This window comes from Rana temporaria, chromosome 8, assembly GCF_905171775.1.
Source record: "Rana temporaria chromosome 8, aRanTem1.1, whole genome shotgun sequence".
Taxonomy (NCBI): domain Eukaryota; kingdom Metazoa; phylum Chordata; class Amphibia; order Anura; family Ranidae; genus Rana; species Rana temporaria.
This window is the reverse complement of record NC_053496.1, coordinates 89807140-89826603: the sequence shown is the minus strand read 5'-3', so window position 1 is coordinate 89826603 and position 19464 is coordinate 89807140. Positions and strand designations below refer to the sequence as shown.

General features: G+C 40.0%; 1 protein-coding gene across 3 annotated transcripts in view; it reads left to right on the top strand.

Moving 5' to 3' along the window:
• The window catches only part of LOC120947155, a 72834-nt gene that overhangs the window by 15518 nt on the left and 37852 nt on the right, over positions 1-19464 (top strand). For all 3 annotated transcript variants that reach the window (XM_040362199.1, XM_040362198.1, XM_040362197.1), the window contains exon 2: positions 11216-11958. In XM_040362199.1, the coding sequence (XP_040218133.1) occupies positions 11216-11958 (743 nt within the window). The remainder of the gene's footprint in view (positions 1-11215; positions 11959-19464) is intronic.

Below are 19464 nucleotides of genomic sequence, written 5' to 3'. Positions count from 1 at the left end.
GTCAAACCTAAAACCATTCAATTTATAGGCAATCAGGCAGGCCCTTGCACTACATAGTTGAAGGTAAAATTGAACAAGAAAATTGTATAGTGTATGGCCAGCTTTAGGTGTTACTTATTAAAGGTATATAAAAGTTTGTTTAGGAATCACGTGCACTTATTGTGGAACATATGGCATATATTGTATTGCATATTGGAAATGGCAGTGCAAAAATGTCAAGGAACTTTGAAAGGTCCACTGCTGGTTTATAAAGCAATGTAATGAGTAAAGAGCAAGTGAACCATTGAACCATCTGCCATGAATTTCTCCCGATATCCGGAGCCAGAAGTACAGGTTTGCTGTACATTACTGGTACCTTATGGACTGCTGGTGGATGATAGATTAGTGACGTTATATCTCAATTACTTTTTTCCTTTTTTTTATCGTTAATAACAAAAGTAAGAACACTATGTTCTGAATGTTAACCTGATGTTGGCTGTGCCAAGAAACACTACTGCAGTTAATGGATTTTCAAGCAACAGCACTAATAAAACTTTAGTCCGTGCATCAGATGAGCGATTCATCTCATATTCTCTTCTCTACAAAGTGGCACAGCGCTATTACTAAGTGAAAACCAACTGTGGGTGAAGGATTGTGTAAATGGCATTGTATGTTTTTTTTTTATTTGTTGAACTTGATGGACTTGATGTTATTTTTCAATATGTAACATAATGTTGGGCGATTGAAATATCCTAGTGCTGCCCGTTATCCTGTTGGTTTGTAGATAGTGGAAATTTAGGGTTATGATAGTGTAGCTACATTGTCTGATCTTTCCAAATGATGCATCAGATTCAATCATCACCTGATATGATTGAGCGGGAACAAGGCTTTGGTGTCTTTTTGGCAACACCTTTTTTTATCACAGACCATTTTTTTTTTTTTTGCTTTTTTTATCTCCTGGCAGTCCATCATTCTCCTTCTCATCTCCCGGTCTATTGCCAGTGTTTAGTTTAGTATGTGATTTAAATGACGGTTGTTTTTCTAATTTTTTTAATATGCATAATGGTGTATGTAAAAACAACTTGGTTTTGTAAATCCTGAGAATTGCAGGAAGAGAACTGTTAGGGAACAAGTGATAAATCAGATGGAGTCTCAGCTCACCCTATCCATCCAGCTTTATGAAATGTCATCTCTTCTAGCAAGGTGTGAAATTCTCCATAGAACAGCAGTATTCATTATAAGAGTTACAACCTGATCTGAGCCAGACTAATGGAAAACAATAACACCAGCGACCTCTGGAAAAGCCAGCCAAGTGATCTAGCATACTCTTGCTAATCTCTGAAATTGTAATATTCCACTTATTCACCTACTGTATGAGAGCTTGAGGATTTTACAGACCCTTACTGAAACCTGCATATTAAGCACACATTGATAAAACAGGGGATTTGGAGACATAAAGTGGATTCAGTATAGTCAATGCTTGTACAGAAAATCTACTAATAATGATTTTTTTTTTTTTTAGTAGACCTGACAATTATTTATTCTCTGTTTATAAAAAAAAATATGCATATGCTGAAAATGCACCTGTGAAGCCCAGCACTGGAGGGCTTGGAATGCTTCAAGGAAACCTGGCAGAATCGAAATTTAGTAGCACCCACTGTTGACTTATTTCTGAAGGGAGGGGGGAGAGGTGAACTTCCTTCCGGTGCTCCGGAGCCCCAGGAGGAAGTGGTAGATGGATGCCTCTAAAAATAGGGTATCTGCTACACCCCCCAAAACAATGACATGCCAAATGTGGCATGTCAGGGGGTCACCATCACTTAAAATGGATGTTCCATTTTTTGGAGGAACTCTGCTTTAAGTCACCCACCGAGAACAAGCATGTAGATTCGACATTTAAAGGAGAAGTTCATTCTGCACACCTGTGACCCGTTTTCAGCCGACGGCAGGCTAAAACCTGCTGTCGGCTGACGTCACAGAGTCAGTCCAGGCTCTGAAAAAATCCCGACCATATGGTTGGGATCCCCCAGATACCTGGACCAGCAGCTTTCTCAGCCTTTCAGTGAGCCATTGAGAGCCTGATCCAGCCGCTTACGCCACCTCCATAGCCCATCATTCCAGTGAGCGCTGGAAGGGCAGCTCTGTGCAGTCTGAAGAATGAGAGCTGAACGATCAGCTGTGTTTGACCACTCAGTTCTTAAGCCCTTTACACACGGCGGTATAAAGTCCACCAGGAATCCCGATGGGAAAACTGTGGGGAGAGCTTTGGCTGGGAATCCCGGCCGTGTGTACAGGGCTTATGCTCCCTCGCCACTGCCTCGCAGTGTTTTCCATTGGCAAGTGTAGTAAAAACGGTGGGAAAATAGAGAGCAGGTTCTCTATTTTTCCCTCCGGGATTCACGGCAAAAAGCTCTCCCACAGTTTTCATGCCGTGCCGTGTGTACGAGGCTTAAAGGGGTTGTAAAGGAAAAAACATTTTTTCATAATAAGCATCCTTTACCTGCAGACATTCCTCTTTTCAATTCCTCATTGTTCGTTTTTGCTCAGAAGTTGCTCTATTTCTTCTCTGTTCTGTTCACTTCCTGCTTGTCTGATTGTTACTGACCTCTGTGAAGGGAGGCTTTACTGCGGTGGTCAGTGACATGCTCGCCCCCTTCTGGGAACTACATCTGTGCGGCAGGACGCTCTCTATGTGTTAGAGACTTCAAAGAGGCGTGAATTACTGGGCGTGCCGCAATGCATACTGGGAAATGTAGTTCTTACCTGAACGAGCGCCGCAAACCAGGAAGTGAATGAGAGAATAGAAACTAGAACGCCGGAGGTGATATAGATGAAGGAATTTAATAGGTATTTACTTGTTTTTTAACAGAATCATTACACTATTCTGTCTGTCTACCTTGCAGACAATAATTTTAGGCAAAACATTTTTTTCCTTTATAACTCCTTTAAGTCTTAGAGCTGGCGGGGGACAGATGCATCCACCTAGGTGAGTATCATTTGTTTTCTTAATTAATCCTGAACTTCTCTTCAGTCATATAATTAGCATTTTTCAGATGAGAGGTCAGCAGGGCTAACCTAAATATGAAGAAACCGATATGTATTTCTGACCCAAGGAAAGTAAAACAATTTAAGCATTTAAAATTCCAGGAGATATTTTGATTTATTAGTATTTTGCCAGTGAAGCTTACATTATTGTTATAAAATAATGTATTAATACCCAGCTATGGTTGGTAATTGAGTTTCTGAATACACAGTGATTAAACACTATCACCTCTGTTTGTACAGCAGTATTTTTATGATTTTAGTGGTGAGTTGATCAAAGGGACAGTGGAATCAGCAAGGTGCCATTGAACAAATGTTATGCCTTCTAAACCCCACAACATCTGTCTAAATAGCACTGGGAACTGTTTAATGACAGTGACTCACTGCCTGCCCAAACACAGCACTCTCATAAATTATCTTATCTCAGTCAGATCATAAACCATATAGTTTAAAAACAGTCTTTTGTCTGAAGCCCCAAAATTAGGAAAATAATCTGTTGAAATCCTTTCAACATGGTTAAATCGTGTTAAAAGTCAGGGTTGTCTGTACAGTGAAGAATGGAAATAGCACAACGTGACAAAGATGTTTTTGCCAAAGCACTGATTTTAAAACTGCCTATTTCCTCTTAAATCCTAAACACTGTTGACAGTTCATCCTTTAATCTTTCTGGTCTGGTCTCAACATGCTCATATTATCTTATCTCTTCTTATCTCTTCTTCAGGCCAGACACTTTAACTATGTGCATGTGTTAAGCCACTGAATTCCACACTGTGGACATAGTAAAGGTGTGTGATTATACATTTAAGGGGTTAGAATGGGATTTACTCATGCTCCAAATACAGCAAAGACTGAGGATATAAGAGTTTATCAGAAGAGAATAAATGGGAGCGCTAGATTTAAAAAAAAATTTTTTTGTACTATCAGATTATTACACTGTTCTGTTTTCATCGGGGTGGCCATAAATAACCCAATACAAGCAAGAAAGCTCATAATTTTGATCCCATGAGCAATCATGAAAATCTCTGGCAATGAGAGGTGTTCATTATGGCACTGTGGCATTTTCCAACTTGTGATTCTTCCTAAATGAGCTCTAGTGGTATGATCCCTGTGTTATTTACCCTAATCCCTAACCTTCGAATCTCACTCCACCTGCTGCACCACATCTCAGGACATCAGCAATCCCTGTTCTGCTCTCTCACCTTAACGTTTCCCTCTACCTGCTGCATACCCCATAATATAAAGAACAATACAATTCTAATGCCCCATACACACGATTGGTTTTTCCGTCGGAATAAACTCCGGCGGGTTTTTCCCACGGAATTCCGCTCAAGCTGTCTTGCATACACACGGACACACCAAATTCCGACCGTCAAAAACGCGGTGACGTACAACACTAAGACGAGCCTAGAAAAATGAAGTTCAATGCTTCCGAGCATGCGTTAAATTGTTTCTGAGTATGCATGTTTTTTCCTCTGTCGGAATTCCATACACACAAATGGAATTTCTGGCGGAAAAAAAGAGAACATATTCTCTTTCTAAATCCGTCGGAAAAGTCAGATGGGGCATATACAAGGTCGGAATATCAGATGAAAAAATTCCGTCTGACTTTTTCCATCGGAAATTCCAACCGTGTGTATGCGGCATAACAGAATGACACATTCTGATAACTGCTGCAGCAGGGGGCCAGATCTAGGTAATGATATTTCACCACTAGAGTCCCCAAACTTTAATCAATAACTCAAATATTAGCTATGACCCTAAGTCATCAGAACTAGGTCAGTGATCAAATGTTGTAATAAAATAGATTTTCACATGCTTAGTCCTTTACTACAAGGGTGTGTTTATGTGCTAGCAGACGCCATCAACACTGATATCACAGAGGGAAAAAAATAAATTGAACAAAATAGTTGCAAGACTTTTGCATAGAAATCCACTGTGAAAGAGTCCAGAGCTATGCTCTGTAGGTGCACGGGAGGCGAGAATGCAAAAAAACGCTAATGCTCAACTCCAATTTTTTTTTTTTGCAATTGAATCAGTGGGGGAAGTGGTGTGTCAGAGGACTGGTGGGTGGCCAACTTTGGTACAGAGAGAGTTAGTGTTAGGTTATAGGAAAGGTTAGTTTGATGGGGGGCTTAGTGTACAGTGTTCCTCTCTATCTAACACAACCGGCAATCAAAGCTGAAACCTAATTTATCATCACATGAATTTATGCTTGGGTCTAAAAATACCCATAGCAGCAGCAAGATCCTTCTTTGTAGCTGCCACGAATCTAAAAAGAAGCCCCCTTTTTAGCCAAATTCTGAGAGGTTGGCCAGCAACCATCTCATGCCTGAAGTTATCATAAGAATGAGAAAAGATTTTGGCTGGGCCACTAAAAATCTAAATAGTGCCACCTACCTCAATACATAAGAACATATAAAGGAGAATTTTTGTGGGACATTTAAGGCACAATAAATCTACATTTTTGTATTTCTTGCACCTTAAAAGTCCCACAAAAATGCAGTTTTCACTGGTAACTTCTGCATTTGCATTTTTTCCTCATATGCTCAGTTTGAATTGCTTGGGTTTTTGACAGGTTTACATCAAGAAAGGAAATGGATTTAGTATGGTACTTAGCAATGCAAGTGACACATACAAAATCTTGTCCTGTATTGACTGCCCACGCAATGCACGCCTGTTGTTTTCTATGCTATTTTCACTGACCTGCGAATAAGTGCACGACACTGTAAGACATTATGAGCATGGACCTAAGATGATCCACAAAGAACTCAAGGGGTGACCTTAAACAGAAGGCAACAAAGACACCACATTCATGTCTGTCATCATGTAATGAGAGTTTTAGCTAAACAAACACCATAAGGAAGAACTGTTTTGTCTTTTTTCTGTTAAAATATTCGCTGCATGCAGTGGGACAACTGCAGGCTCTAAACATATTTCCCAAAAACCTTAATCTTAAAGGTGTATACATTGCTCTCCATAATAACATGTTAGCAATTGTGGCATTAGCCATGCTATTTCTACTCATTCTGTTGCAAAATACTTCATTCTCACTAATACATTACTAAAAAAAACAAAAACAGGAATTTTATTTAAAAATATAGTTTTTAACATAACAGTTACAGGGATACTCTAAAAGTAAAACTCATGTATATATCACAAATTGAGTAATAACTATTCCCTTAGCACAGTACCAAATGTAAGTGCTTCTAATGTATTTACAGATAGTGGGGCAGATTCACAAAAGAGATACGACGGCGTATCTCCTGAATTTGTAATTTCACGTCGCTTGCGTAAGTCGTCCGTGAATGGCGCTGGACGCCATTTACGTTAACGTCGAAACCAATAAAGTCCTTGCGACGTCTTTTAGCGCAATGCACGTCGGGAAATTTTAGGGACGGAGCATGCGCAGTACGTTCGGCGTGGGAACGCGCCTAATTTAAATGGTCCCCATCCCATTTGAATTAGGCGGGCTTGTGCCGGGCGGATTTACGCTGCCGCAACTTTACAGGCAAGTGCTTTCTGAATCAAGCACTTGCCCGTAAAACTTGCGGCAGTGTAACGTAAATGTAATACGTTACGCCGCCGCAGAGTAAGCTGATTCTACATGAATCTGCTCCAGTGTATTTATTCTTAACCAATGTCTTGCAAAAATGAATAGACTGGTTTTCAACTAACATCCATCATATATCCAAAGATCTGACTTGTGACAGATATTATCATTGCCACTACCACCACCACTACTGCAATATATGCTAAACATAAAAAAGTTGGCTAGATATGAATAGAGGGTCCAGTTTTTAACCAAGTTACATTGTGGTTGATTTACTAAATTAAAATTTTACTTATCTTAGGTATTGAAGAAGCTAAGTAAAGTTCACTTTACAATAAATACCCAATCATGTATAAGTAAAAAAATTGGATAATTAAACTTCATTCACTAAGCTAAGTGAAAATTCTCCCAGCTTAAGCCTGGTACACACTGGGTGAATATTGGTTGGTTCAACAGAGACCGGCCAACATTCGGCCCATGTGTACGACAGAAACCGACTGAACGTCTGGCTTCTGTTGAAGGGGCATGCCAGAAAAACATCTGTCAAATGGCATCCAAACAGCACTCGCAGCCACTGGGTTGAACAAGAAAAAACTGATAGTGTGTACCAGGCTTTAGAGAATGAGGTGAAGCTCTTTTATTTTTTTTTCATGCATGTGATTTGGTATTCTTTGCAAAATACATTTTTACTCTTAATTTGCCCCATTCACTAAGATAAGTGAAAGTTCACATGACAAATTGAAAATCCACTTTCAATAGAGAACACGTAATACTCCTCTAATCAACCATATGATCGCCTCTTGTTGTCTCTGCAACAACTACTTTTTTTTTTCAGGGTAATTCCTGTTTACACCCCTTTGTTTTGAAGTAGTACAAATGTGCCAATACTACCACTTTGGAATGTATATGCAGCTATGCAAATGAAGCTACAAGGAGAAAAGAGATGAATTATACACCATCAGCAGGAACCCATTTGTGCTACTGCTCTTAGTCTTATATAAGTCCATCCCTTAGATTTAACCAGTGTTTAGCTGCTACATACAAGTGGCTTACATGGACCTGCAAAACTGATTTACGTCAAGTATGTAGAAATATCATAATGTTCAGTAAGGTTTTTCTTCAGCAGGCAAACTCTCATAATGCAAGCTGAAAAGACAATTCAATTTGCCATAATTAAGAAGTGATCTAAGTTTCTGTATAGTCACCAATCAGATTCATACCAGCACGGAGTGAATCAAAGTTTTAATTTGATTGGTATTTTCAGTGGTAGTTTCTAGCTAGACAGGGCCTCCCCTTTGCATTACTCTTGCCATTGCCTGTCCATGAAACGTACTCACAGCTGAGACAAGCTGAGCTATGAAACAACTGCCTCCATCCTGTTGCAGGCCGGTTCTCATAACTAGGGTTAGAAAGCACTGGTGTTTTGTTCCATAGGGTACAGAACTGTAAAATAAAAATTCTAATGATACATTTTATTTAAAGTGTATGCATAAAATGCCTGGAGTTACACTTTAATAGAAGAATAGAGAATAAATAACATAACCATGAGGACAAAATGGTAGGCTGCACCAGCATAACATCGTAATTTTCATCTAGCATGTGAATTTTTTAAGGACAACATATTATATCATAAAAACAATTGTTAATTAAAATAAATAAACTATCAATAGAAAGACGAAACAATGCATATAGCTTCAGTCTTGGCATACGGTAATGGTGATGTAATAAATAACGTGTGACAGTATTCTTATTTTCCTGTGCTTTCGAAATAAAAAAGGCTTGTTGTGTAGGGCCCCTCTATTCATCAATTTCTGGCTCCTATGTCTATAATTGTTCCAGCTGAAAGAACAGGGCATACTGATATTTGCACAACATAGATGATATAAAGCATAGAGAAGCACAATTGTGTTCTACTGAACATCTACGGAAGTACTTTTTGAATTTTTCTTCAGGGCCAAAAAAAGAACAATGCATGTTGTTTCCTCAAACTCATTGATCATATAAGTTGGCTGCACACCATTTACCATAACATTTTTTATTATATGGGCACATGCAAGTGTTTATAGAGAAACGTGAGAGCCTGTAAAGGGGTATCTCTAAAGAAAATAGGAAATGTAATTAATGTTACCTTGGATGTATCCTGTATCAAGCAATAATAGTTTTCTTCACTCCTAACTGCTTATGATTCTGCCAGTTATTTTGAAGAGTAATGCCGCGTACACGATCAGGCTTTTGCCCGGCCAAATCACATCGGAATTCCATTGGAAAAATATAGAACATGTTTTATATCTAAAGTCCGATGGAATTCATCGGAATTTCCGATGAAAAAACTCTGATGGGGCTACACACGATCTAAAACTCCGATGGAAAAAGTCCATCTGACTTTTTCCATCGGAAATTCCGATCATGTGTACGGGGCATTAGAGTTTTTGAGTACTGGATTCCCTAGTGCAGTTCAAATGCCCCTGTGGTGGGTATTGTCCAGTAAAGGCTGTTATATTAATGCATCAGAAATACAGGTAAGAGTGCACCAAACAGAAGAGTCCAGGAATAATTATTGTTAATGTATCTTAAAGAGGAACTGCAGTCTGCTCACATAATTTGTAATAAAAACATCTTTGCAATTCTGAAGCTTCCCTCCAACCACTTTGAATAGTTTCCTCGTCGAAAAGTGTACACACGACCGGTTTCCTCGGCAAAAAAAAACCCAGCAAGTTTCTTGCTGGTTTTTGCCAAGAAACTCGGTCGTGTGTACGAGGCCTGAGAGTACATTCTTGTGGGATTTTCAGAACCTAGATTTTTCAGGAGAAAAAGCAGGGCCATCTGATTCCTACTGTACTAACGTGTATTGTATATGTACTGTCTACCCTCAAGTTGTAAAAGCACTGTGTTAATCGTTGGCGCAATATAAATCCTGTATTATAATAATAACAATGGCCCACTGCCAGAGGAAGTGGATTCAAGCAGGAATCGGAGGTAAGTATTTTTCTACAATGCCTCATTTTTGGCACCCCTCTGTAAAAGTTTTTAAATTTTTATTTGGGGGGCTGTCATTTAAGCAACCTTACATTTACATGCAAAGTCTATCTGAACGTCACTTGATGACACTGTATTGCTATTGATTTAATGTGTCAGCGTTCAGTTGCTAACTCAATATATATATATAGTATTTTTTTTACAAGAAAAAAATTTCCTTTATTGAGGCAAAATGATTCAAGCATAATATAACATTGTCCAAAATGGACCAAATCGTGACAAGGGAAAAAGGAAGAATACAGTAATATATATAGTATTTTAGTTCTTATTAGGAGGACCCCCTCAGAACCCATGGATAGAATAACATTTTTTAGAGGTTAATAATTTCCTAGCTCTAAAACTGGTTTGGTGCTCTCTTTTCTCTATTTCTGATCAGTTATTAATAAGAGGAAAACTTTGTGAAGGACCTTCCTGCCAAACAACTAGCATCAGTCTACAGTTTGACACTTCTCCTTTTTCCAGTGATATGACACAAGAAATACATTTTGAGTTTGCAGCATAACAATAGGATGAAATTGATAATTTGACAGCAGAGAAAATGTATTATGCCCTGTACACTTAATCGGAATATTCCGACTGCAAAAGTCTGATATGAGCTTTTGAACGAAAATTCCGACCGTGTGTATGCTCCATTGGACTTTTGCCGTCGGAATTTCCGCCAACAAAAGATTGAGAGCGGGTTCTGAAATTTTCGATGGAAAAAATTCCTAGCGGAAAATCCGATCGTATGTAGCAATTCCGGTGCGCAAAATTCCGACGTATGCTCGGAAACAATTTGTTGCATACTCGGGAGCATTGAACCTAATTTTCTCGGCTCGTCGTACTGTACGCGGCAAAAGAGTACATTAGTTTGAATGTTTTCAGGGCAGCAATGATATGATGTATGTGGATATTTTCTTTTGCACAATGGCAAAGTACAGAATAGAGTTTTGTATAAGATTGTATAGGATTTTATAAGGTTGATAATGAACAATGTTACTATTTGTAGTGCTCCTCCAAGGAAACGGTGGACAAAATGTGTTTGTGATGTGTGAAATGGTTGTATGTCATGAATATTTTTTGACACATTTATATAAGTTGTGAGATGGCACATTTACTGATGATGGAATTTCTCAGAGGCTCTTCAGAATTTCATTTGCAGTATTGGAGCTACACAGTCAAATTCATCACATATACATGAAAAGAAAAGTTAAAAAAAAAAATAGTTGGAATACTCCATTTGAGGATATACCGAAAATCTTTGTATTTATAAAATGAGCACAGCTAAATTTTATTGCCAGCTCCACCTTAAAGCTAATGTTTCAAATTTACATGCTGGAAAGCTGAATTAAATGCTTGCCAATGGAACCTTTGAGAAATGTAGGAAGTTGGTGGAGTCAACCCATCATTGCCCAATCAGTAATGAAATTACCCTTTCTTTGTAAAAATATGAACACATTTTGATAAGATTATTTGCACTTAACTGACAAGTTTAAAGCCCAGCTCCTGCCCCCACCCGCCTCCCTGCTTTACCGTAAAGCCCAGCATCTAAATTCTGTGAACCTTTGTTGCTGTAACCTAATGTAGCTGTAATCTGAATATGTTTTTTCTTCTTTTTTTTTTTGTCAGGAAAGAAAGGCATTTCTTCTGATGGAGAGGTAGTTCTGACTCATGTGAAGAAATTAATACACGATTATGACAGTGACCAATTTGGATCTCAAAGTTTAAATGGAGACGCCTTAGCTCACACAGACACAGCTTCAGACTGTCCATCAGATGTCCCAGTTAAAGAATCCAGCACATGTGGGATGGTGGCATCTGATCCCCTTCAGCAGTTTAAGAGGCTGTATAAGTTTGAGTCAGAGGATTCTGGAGTTGAGATGCCAAGTGGAGCCAACTCACCCTCTACACCTAAAGGATCAGAGAAGAGTTTTGTGATGCATAGTAGAGATTCCTCCTGTGATTCTGGGGTGCTCAGCGCATCATCTTCACCTACTGTAGGCCACATGGAAATGAATGCAGGTACACATGAAAACGACACCAATAACTTTCTTTCTAATACTGAACACTCTAAGGAGTATAATGACAATGTCAAAGACAATGCTGAAGACCAAGAAAACACCATAGAAGATTTTATTGACTGCCAGGAAGAGGAGGAATTGGATTTGCCACCATGCAGTGATGAAAATGACTGCACAGACAACACATTGTACTGTACAGCACTCTCATCTGCAATAGAGGAAGATACAAAAGCTGTGAATGACTTTTACAAGGACAAGTTTGATGAAATTCAGGGTATGCATCAGTTGAAAAGATGCCCAACAAGTGACAGTCTGGATGAATATATGGATGAATGTTGTCGACTGAGTGAGGTAAGAACATATCTACATTATGTATGTCTAACTGATTATGCTATTGCCTGCTATATGTATACATTTTGTGAAGTTAGAATATGTTTATGGATCACAAAACTAATTGAGAAATACAGGTCAACAAGGCAATTTTCCAAAATAACAATAATTTGATTATTTGTGTTTAATAAATCCTTTTTCTAGCTTTGGAGAGAGTTTATACGGATACAACCTATGTCATATTTACAGTATATTTCTGCTAGTTTTTCTGCTTTCTATCCAATGAAATAAATGTAATAATGGAAATTCCACAAACAGGGACAGATGGAAACAAAAACCTAGTAGACATTATAACACCACTCAAACAACAGTGCTTTTATTGCTGTATGTTTTCCATTGGAGAGATTTGCTTCAATTCTTTCCCCAATAACACAACAGAAATTGAAGGCAACCTTGCAAATACGGCCTATGCAGCATTATAAACCCAATGGGATTGCTAATCCATCTACATTCTTACAGAAAAAAAGTTTAGGCTACTTTAATCTGTTATTGGTCTGACTCCAGTAAGATTATTATCATTAAGGGAGACAGTACAATTACAATACAGTTTGATACAGGAGAAATCAAAAAACCCTGCTCGTTAAAGCTTACAATCTAAGAGAGAGGGTCAAGAGATACAAAAGATAATAGCTATGGGAGATAAGCTGATGGAGAAAATAAGTGTACATTTGTTAGGCAGGGGCCGGATAGGCCTCCCTGAAGAGATGCGTTTTCAAGGATCGTCTAAAATTGGGCAGAGTAGTATGGGTTTCTTTTTTTATTTTTATTTATACTTACCTAGGTGGATGCAGCATCGGTCCATTCTGCATCTCCCCCCCCCCCCCCCCCGGTGCCTCTACAATGAGAACCGAATGATCAAACACTGCCACTCGGTTTTCACAGCTCTGTGAGCAGAGAGCTGTAGACTGTAGACTGTCAATCACAGCTCTCTGCTCTTCTCTCTACGCGCTAATTGGAGCGCTGAGCTGTGGAGGAGGCTGAGCAGGCCATCTCTGGTTCTCATCGGCTCGCTGAGAGGCTGAGATGGGTGTCAGTTCAGGCAACTGGCGGATACAGACTCCCATTGTCAGGATGACTTGGTGCCTGGACTGATATCCGTGACATCAGCAGAGAGCAGACTTCAGTCCGCTCTCTGCTGAAAACGGGTTACAGGAGTTCAAAACCAATTGCACTCCTGTGATCCATAGGAGAAGCCCAGCTAAACAACCTTTGGCTGGACTCCTCCTTGACCCTGGGTTCACACTAGTGCAATGCGGGAACCAGCGCAATTCCAGCGCCGGTTCCTGCATTGCTCCTCTCCCACAGGCAGTTCACACTGCCTTGTGCGAATCGCTGCGGGTGTCTTTAACAAAGTTAATGAGACCCCCAGTTTAGTTCACACATCGCAGTGTGAACTGTGAACTCGCACAGGAATCGAATCGCATAGGTGAGAACACCCATGCCATCCAAGTCTAGTGCAGGGAAAAAAAAGTCTCTGCGCTTTTCTGTGTGAATCCAGTGCAAGTTCAGCCATACAACTGTATGGCTGAACTCTCATTGCTCAAAGATCGCATGTGACCGGCACCTGCGGTCCGGGTGCTAATCACATGCGATCTCTGAGATCACGCTAGTGTGAACCCAGGCTTAATGTTGTAGCTGGGAGCAGAGTTGTGAATGGCTTTGTAAGTTATTGTTAGTATCCAGAATTTAATTTGTTGGGTGAGTGGAAGTCAGTGGAGGGAATGGCAGAGAGGGGTAGCAGATACTGAGCTGTTTGTAAGGTGGATGAGCCTAGGAGCAGCATTCATGATTGGACTGAATGGGGGCATAGCCTATTTAATGGTAAACCATTGAGGCGGGAGTTGCAGTAGTCAAGGTGGGAGATCAGGGAGTGAATTAGAAGTTTTGTGGTGTCATTGGTTTGAAAGGGGTGTTTCTTGGAGATGTCGCAAATGTTGAGGCGGCAAGCTGTGGACAGTGAATGTATGTGGGACCAAAAGGATAGCTAAAGGCTAAAGTGCGGGGACAGGTTGATAGTTGTGCCACTGATTTTGACAGAGAAATCACGGGAAGTGGCACGTGGGGGAGGAAATATTATGAGCTCGGTTTTGGATAGATTGAGTTTGAAGAAGTGGTGTGACATCCAGGCTTTGTCTGTTTATTAGTAAATTAGTGATGCTCAAATTTATTGTTTTGGGATGTTGATTTATTGAGGTTGATTACTGTATATACTCGAGTATAACAGAAATACACCAAAAAAGTCCGCGCTCTTGGATATCTACCATATATGATAACCCAATGGTGTTAAAGACAAAAAAAATTAAAACGTTCAAATATTGAGAAAGAACATCCTTTTATTGAAGATCAACTCCAGCATTGTAATATAAAGTCCATGTGAAATTATAAGCTGTTTAAGCTATGTGCATATGGTGTGATGTTCACAAGCAGCCACCAGCAGATTAAATGGGGTCAGGGCTCACAGATTCCATCACCATGCCATCAACAATGACTACCTGATGTCAGGTTCCTGTTGACGGTCGGAGACCATCTGCTTACCACCGCCTCCCTTTCATCTGCCCCTAAGGTACTGTGAACTCCATTGTTGATGGCATGGTGATGGAATCTGTGAGCCCTGACCCCATTTAATCTGCTGGTGGCTGCCTGTGAACATCACACCATATGCACATAGCTTAAACAGCTTATAATTTCACATGGACTTTATATTACAATGCTGGAGTTGATCTTCAATAAAAGGATGTTCTTTCTCAATATTTGAACGTTTTAATTTTTTTTGTCTTCAACACCATTGGGTTATCATATACGGTAGATATCCAAGAGCGCGGAATTTTTTGGTGTATTTCTGTTTGTTTGGTACTTCGGGGTACCACGATCTCCGCAGCACTGGACTATTTACTTTATACCCCACATACAAGTTGCAATTTTGACATCAGGACCATCAGTTTCCTCATTGAGCGCCAGTGATTTTTTTGTGTATTTGTACTCGAGTATAAGCCAACCCGAATATAAGCCTAAAAAACCTAAAAACCTAATTTTACCACAAACAACTGGAAAGACTTACTGACTCCATTCTAAGCCTAGGGTGAGAATGCAGTAGCTACTGTAAGTGGAAGAAAAGGTCAACAATGGCCATTTGCAGCTTCACTGTGCCAATTTGCACGCCTCACTGTGCCCATTTGCACGCCTCACTGTTTTAGTTTTCCTCAGTGATTAATACTGCGGACCTTGGCATTTTTAACCTTGCTGCTGGGTGAGGCTTGACACTGCTGTCACTGCTTCACATGGGCAGCTCAGCTGACGAATGTTTTATATACCAGGCTATGTACCAACTTCCCCAAATGCAAGTGTGTTTGAAGAGGACACAGGAACAGCAGAAATATGCAAAAAAAAACTGCCTCTGGAATTAATTTGGGAATATTTCAGACGAGAATGTAAAGTCAATTATAATTGCTAATTTCTTCCTCTGTACTAGGTGCAGCAATTCGAGTGTTTAGCAAGTGAAAACCTGCATTAGCCTGTGACATGCTGTCAGACTGTGGGCGTCCAGTGTAAAAAAAGCCGCGCCTCCTCAGGACGAGGAGGCGCGCCTTCTTTACACTGGACATCCGCAGTCTGACAGCATGTCACGGGCTAATGCAGGCTTAGCCTAGGGTGAAAATGCAGCGTGGCTTTTTTACACTGGACGCCCGCCCGCAGTCTAACTGCATGTCACACGCTAATGCAGGTATACAGACTCAAGTATAAGCCTAGGGGGGCATTTTCAGCACAAAAAATGTGCTGAAAACTCGGCTTATACTCGAGTATATACGGTAACTAAAGGATTTGAAAATGTTCTTGCAACAAATTGTTTGAATTTCTATTTCAACTATCCAAGCATGTGGAGATGGCAGGGATTTTCTTCCATGATTGGATAATTAAAGTGAAGCTTCTCACATTTTATTATGTCAACGTTTTCAAATTCTTTAGTAAATTAGCCCCATTGTGTCAATGCGCTAGGATCTGTTGTTTTCAATGTCATGTATCCAAGTGTCACTAGCAGAAACTGTACTGATTCTTAGTAACACTTAAAATTAAAACTCTTATTCTTTGTTTTTTCGATGCAGAACTGAATAAGATTGTTGGTTGTGGGAAACCTGTGATAGCGCTCACTTGCGGCATGTTCATACACGAAGCCTGTTGTACAAAGAGACATAAATATCATTTAGTAGATAACCTAAGGCCAGGAATGGATGTTTGAAGTCAACTTGAGAACTCTTCTTAGACTGTACAGGTGTGGGAAAGAGTGTATCATAAAGTATCTATGCAGAAATTGCAGCTGCTTGACTTGAGTGATAAGTGGTTGGACCTTGGTTAGATTTTGCTATGAGGTCTAGGTGTTGGTGCTGCTGATCTCTTTGATTCTGCTGGCACAGATAATTGCATATACTGCACAATTAGATTTTATTTCCAAGTTATTTCATATTCAGGATTACAGGAATATAAACTTAAAGTGTATATAGGGCCAAAACATATTTTTATTGTTTTAGACACTATTACATAAAGTCAGGGGAAATCCAAAATGCATAGTTGTCAACTGAACAGATGGGGAGGGACAATTTTCTAATAGGGTCACTTGTTTCTGTGACAACTGTTTCAGAGGAGATTTCCCCCAACTTTGAAGAGATTTCCTCACACTTCTTGTTGTGTCTGTGGAATAGTAGGTAAAGAGAAATCCCCTTAATAGGACTCAAACAGCTTTCCCACTCTATGCAAAACAACCAACAAAAAAAAAAAGTTTTGCCTTATATGCTTTAATGGGGGTGACCAGCAGGTAGGGTACATTATGTGCCCATTGTATGGGCAATTAAAAGCCTGATTTAATTAAATAATAAAAAAAAATAACAATATTCCCCTACAGTGTGATGTGTCTTTTGTACTACTTTCTTCAGGTTTAGTAGAAATCTTCATCCTCCAAAGCTCCCCACACCCCTGCAATCTTCAAGTGCAGCAGGAGTTAATAGAACTAAGGGAGCTGTGACAGGCAATCATAGAGAGAGCCTGACTATGCCTGCCCTTTTTGCCCAGCTCCTCCATTCATAGAAGCCTTACCACAGCTTCTGGGAATGAAAAACTATAAAAAATCTATAAATGGAGGGGATGGACCTTTCAGTCATCTGCCATCCTCCATTCATAGATCGTGTTTCATTCCTAGAAGCTGTAGTAGGAGGAGTTGGGCGAAAAGGGCAATCTTGATGAGTGCCTGTCACAGCTTCCTTGGTTCTATTATCCCATGCTGCACCGGAAGATTATGGCAGTGGGGGGTTGGGTGGTATGAACCTTTCTACTAAAGCAGAGATGTCCAAACTTTTTTCAAAGAGGGCCAGATTTGATGAAGTGAATATGCATGAGGGCCGGCTATTTTGCCTGACATTCTTTGAACCATTAAAATTTGGTTTAAGTGTGTTCATCCGAGCACTAATACACTGCCCAACAAGAATTCTCTTGCCTTTGTGGCTGTGTGTGGTGAAGAGATGAGCTTGGGCGTGTTATTTAGATATACTGTATTTATCACTTTAAAGTGGTGGTTCACCCTCCATAACAACATTTTAGCATAAAATTCGGCATAGTAGCGGGAGCTACAGTATGCCTGTATTTATTTTTTTAGCCCGGTACTCACTGTGCAGTCGTATATTGAAGATTCCGACTCCCCCGGGTGAACCCCCGCTTTAAGTGGGAAGTTTCAGGAAAAAATTAAATTTTAAGTAAAGAACTGTGAAGCAAAATAAGGGTCAGTGCCTATCAATGCAGCCTCACCATTGCCTTGAATGCAGCCTCACAATTGCAATGAATGCAGACCCACCGTTGCCATGAATGCAGCCTTACCATTGCCATCAGTGCAGCCTGATCAATGTCCATCTGCAGCCTCGGAGGTGACCGGGAGGGGGGCAGGATGAGTGCCAACGGATTACATATAGGAGAATCTCCTGTTTACTCGGTGGCCTCTTTAAATCGAAGTCCCGCCTCCTATGATAGACAGAACAGTCGCCAATGGCAGCCCAGGAGACGGGATTTCCTATTAGAGATGCCGCAGAGTAAACAGGAGATTCTCCTGTATGTAATCTGAAGGCGCTTGTCCCGCCCCCTCTCTGTCCCCTCCAAGGAGATTATATATATATATATATATATATATATATATATATATATATATATATATAAATAAAATCTACAAATCACCAGGGGGGCCATACTAAACTGGAACGCGGGCCGCATTCGGCCCGTGGGCCGGATTTTGGACATGCCTGTACTAAAGCATAAGGCAGCACAAGGGACACATCACACACACAAAAGGTAAGTAATGTCCCTTGTACTGATTGCTTATGTTTTTGTTTTAACTACACTTGCTTTAACAATGCTGGGGCAAGGCCATACTGTACTCAACACAACACAAAATAATTTGCTTAACAGAGGTGCCCAAGGTAAAATATCTTACTATAATCTTTATGTTTTATGTGGGCCATCCAGCACCAGAACCTATTAATGCCATAATTTGATAAAATATAGGTCATCAAGCTGTCATTATATGTTCCTTCTCTGTACGAAACTGTAAAGATCAAGAAACAATGATAGCGTACCACTGGCAGCCCTTGTGCTTTCTATATATTTTGTAGATGAGTTACAGGTTTAGGATAGTATCATATTAGACTGTTTGCTGTAATAAGCACCATATCTATCAAGGAAACAATGCTGCTGACTAATCAAAAGATTTCTTTGATCAACCAGTGCTTGGATCTCTAGCCAGCTGTCTGAGGCTTTCAATGTCTTGTACAGTAAAACCTTGCCTTCAAATTAGCAGGTTGTTGAAATAAGCACCTCTCCTTCCCCTCTAATAATTACAGTCAGCCAGCAGTGTGATTTAACAATGGTGGTTACATAGCATAACAAGCGTGGCACGCGTAACGCCTCTTAGTGTGGTCTGAGTGGTAAAGAAAGATTTTAGCAAAGAAATTTCACCTAGGAGCATCTGTGTACAGTCCTGAAAAGGTAGAAAGAACCTTCCTTCAGTAGGGAGAGGCAAACTAACCCTGCAGAGGTTGATAATAGTTAATCATTGGCAGCTAGGCCTGTTGAAAAAGTGCATTCTGGACATCTGACAAACCATGTCTTTTTGACAAAAGAAAATATTTGAGCTTCTCGAATAACTGTAGTTATTGTAACCAGTAGAATGTGGCAGAACGCTGTGTTTTATGGAGCTTACTCCACTGTTAAAGTAAACCTGAACTTTTTGGCTCAGACAAACAAAGTGATTTAGTATCATGACGTTGGCAAAGTGCCCTACGTAATATACTCATCCTGGACCTGGACTTACAATTTGCCAAGGCTGGCATTAAGACTGAGCTGTCTGTGAGCTATTATGGACTGGTCCTAGCTAACTTGGATTGCTCTAGATAAGTGGGCTATCTGTGTAAAAAAACAAAAAGTAAGCTTCTCTGT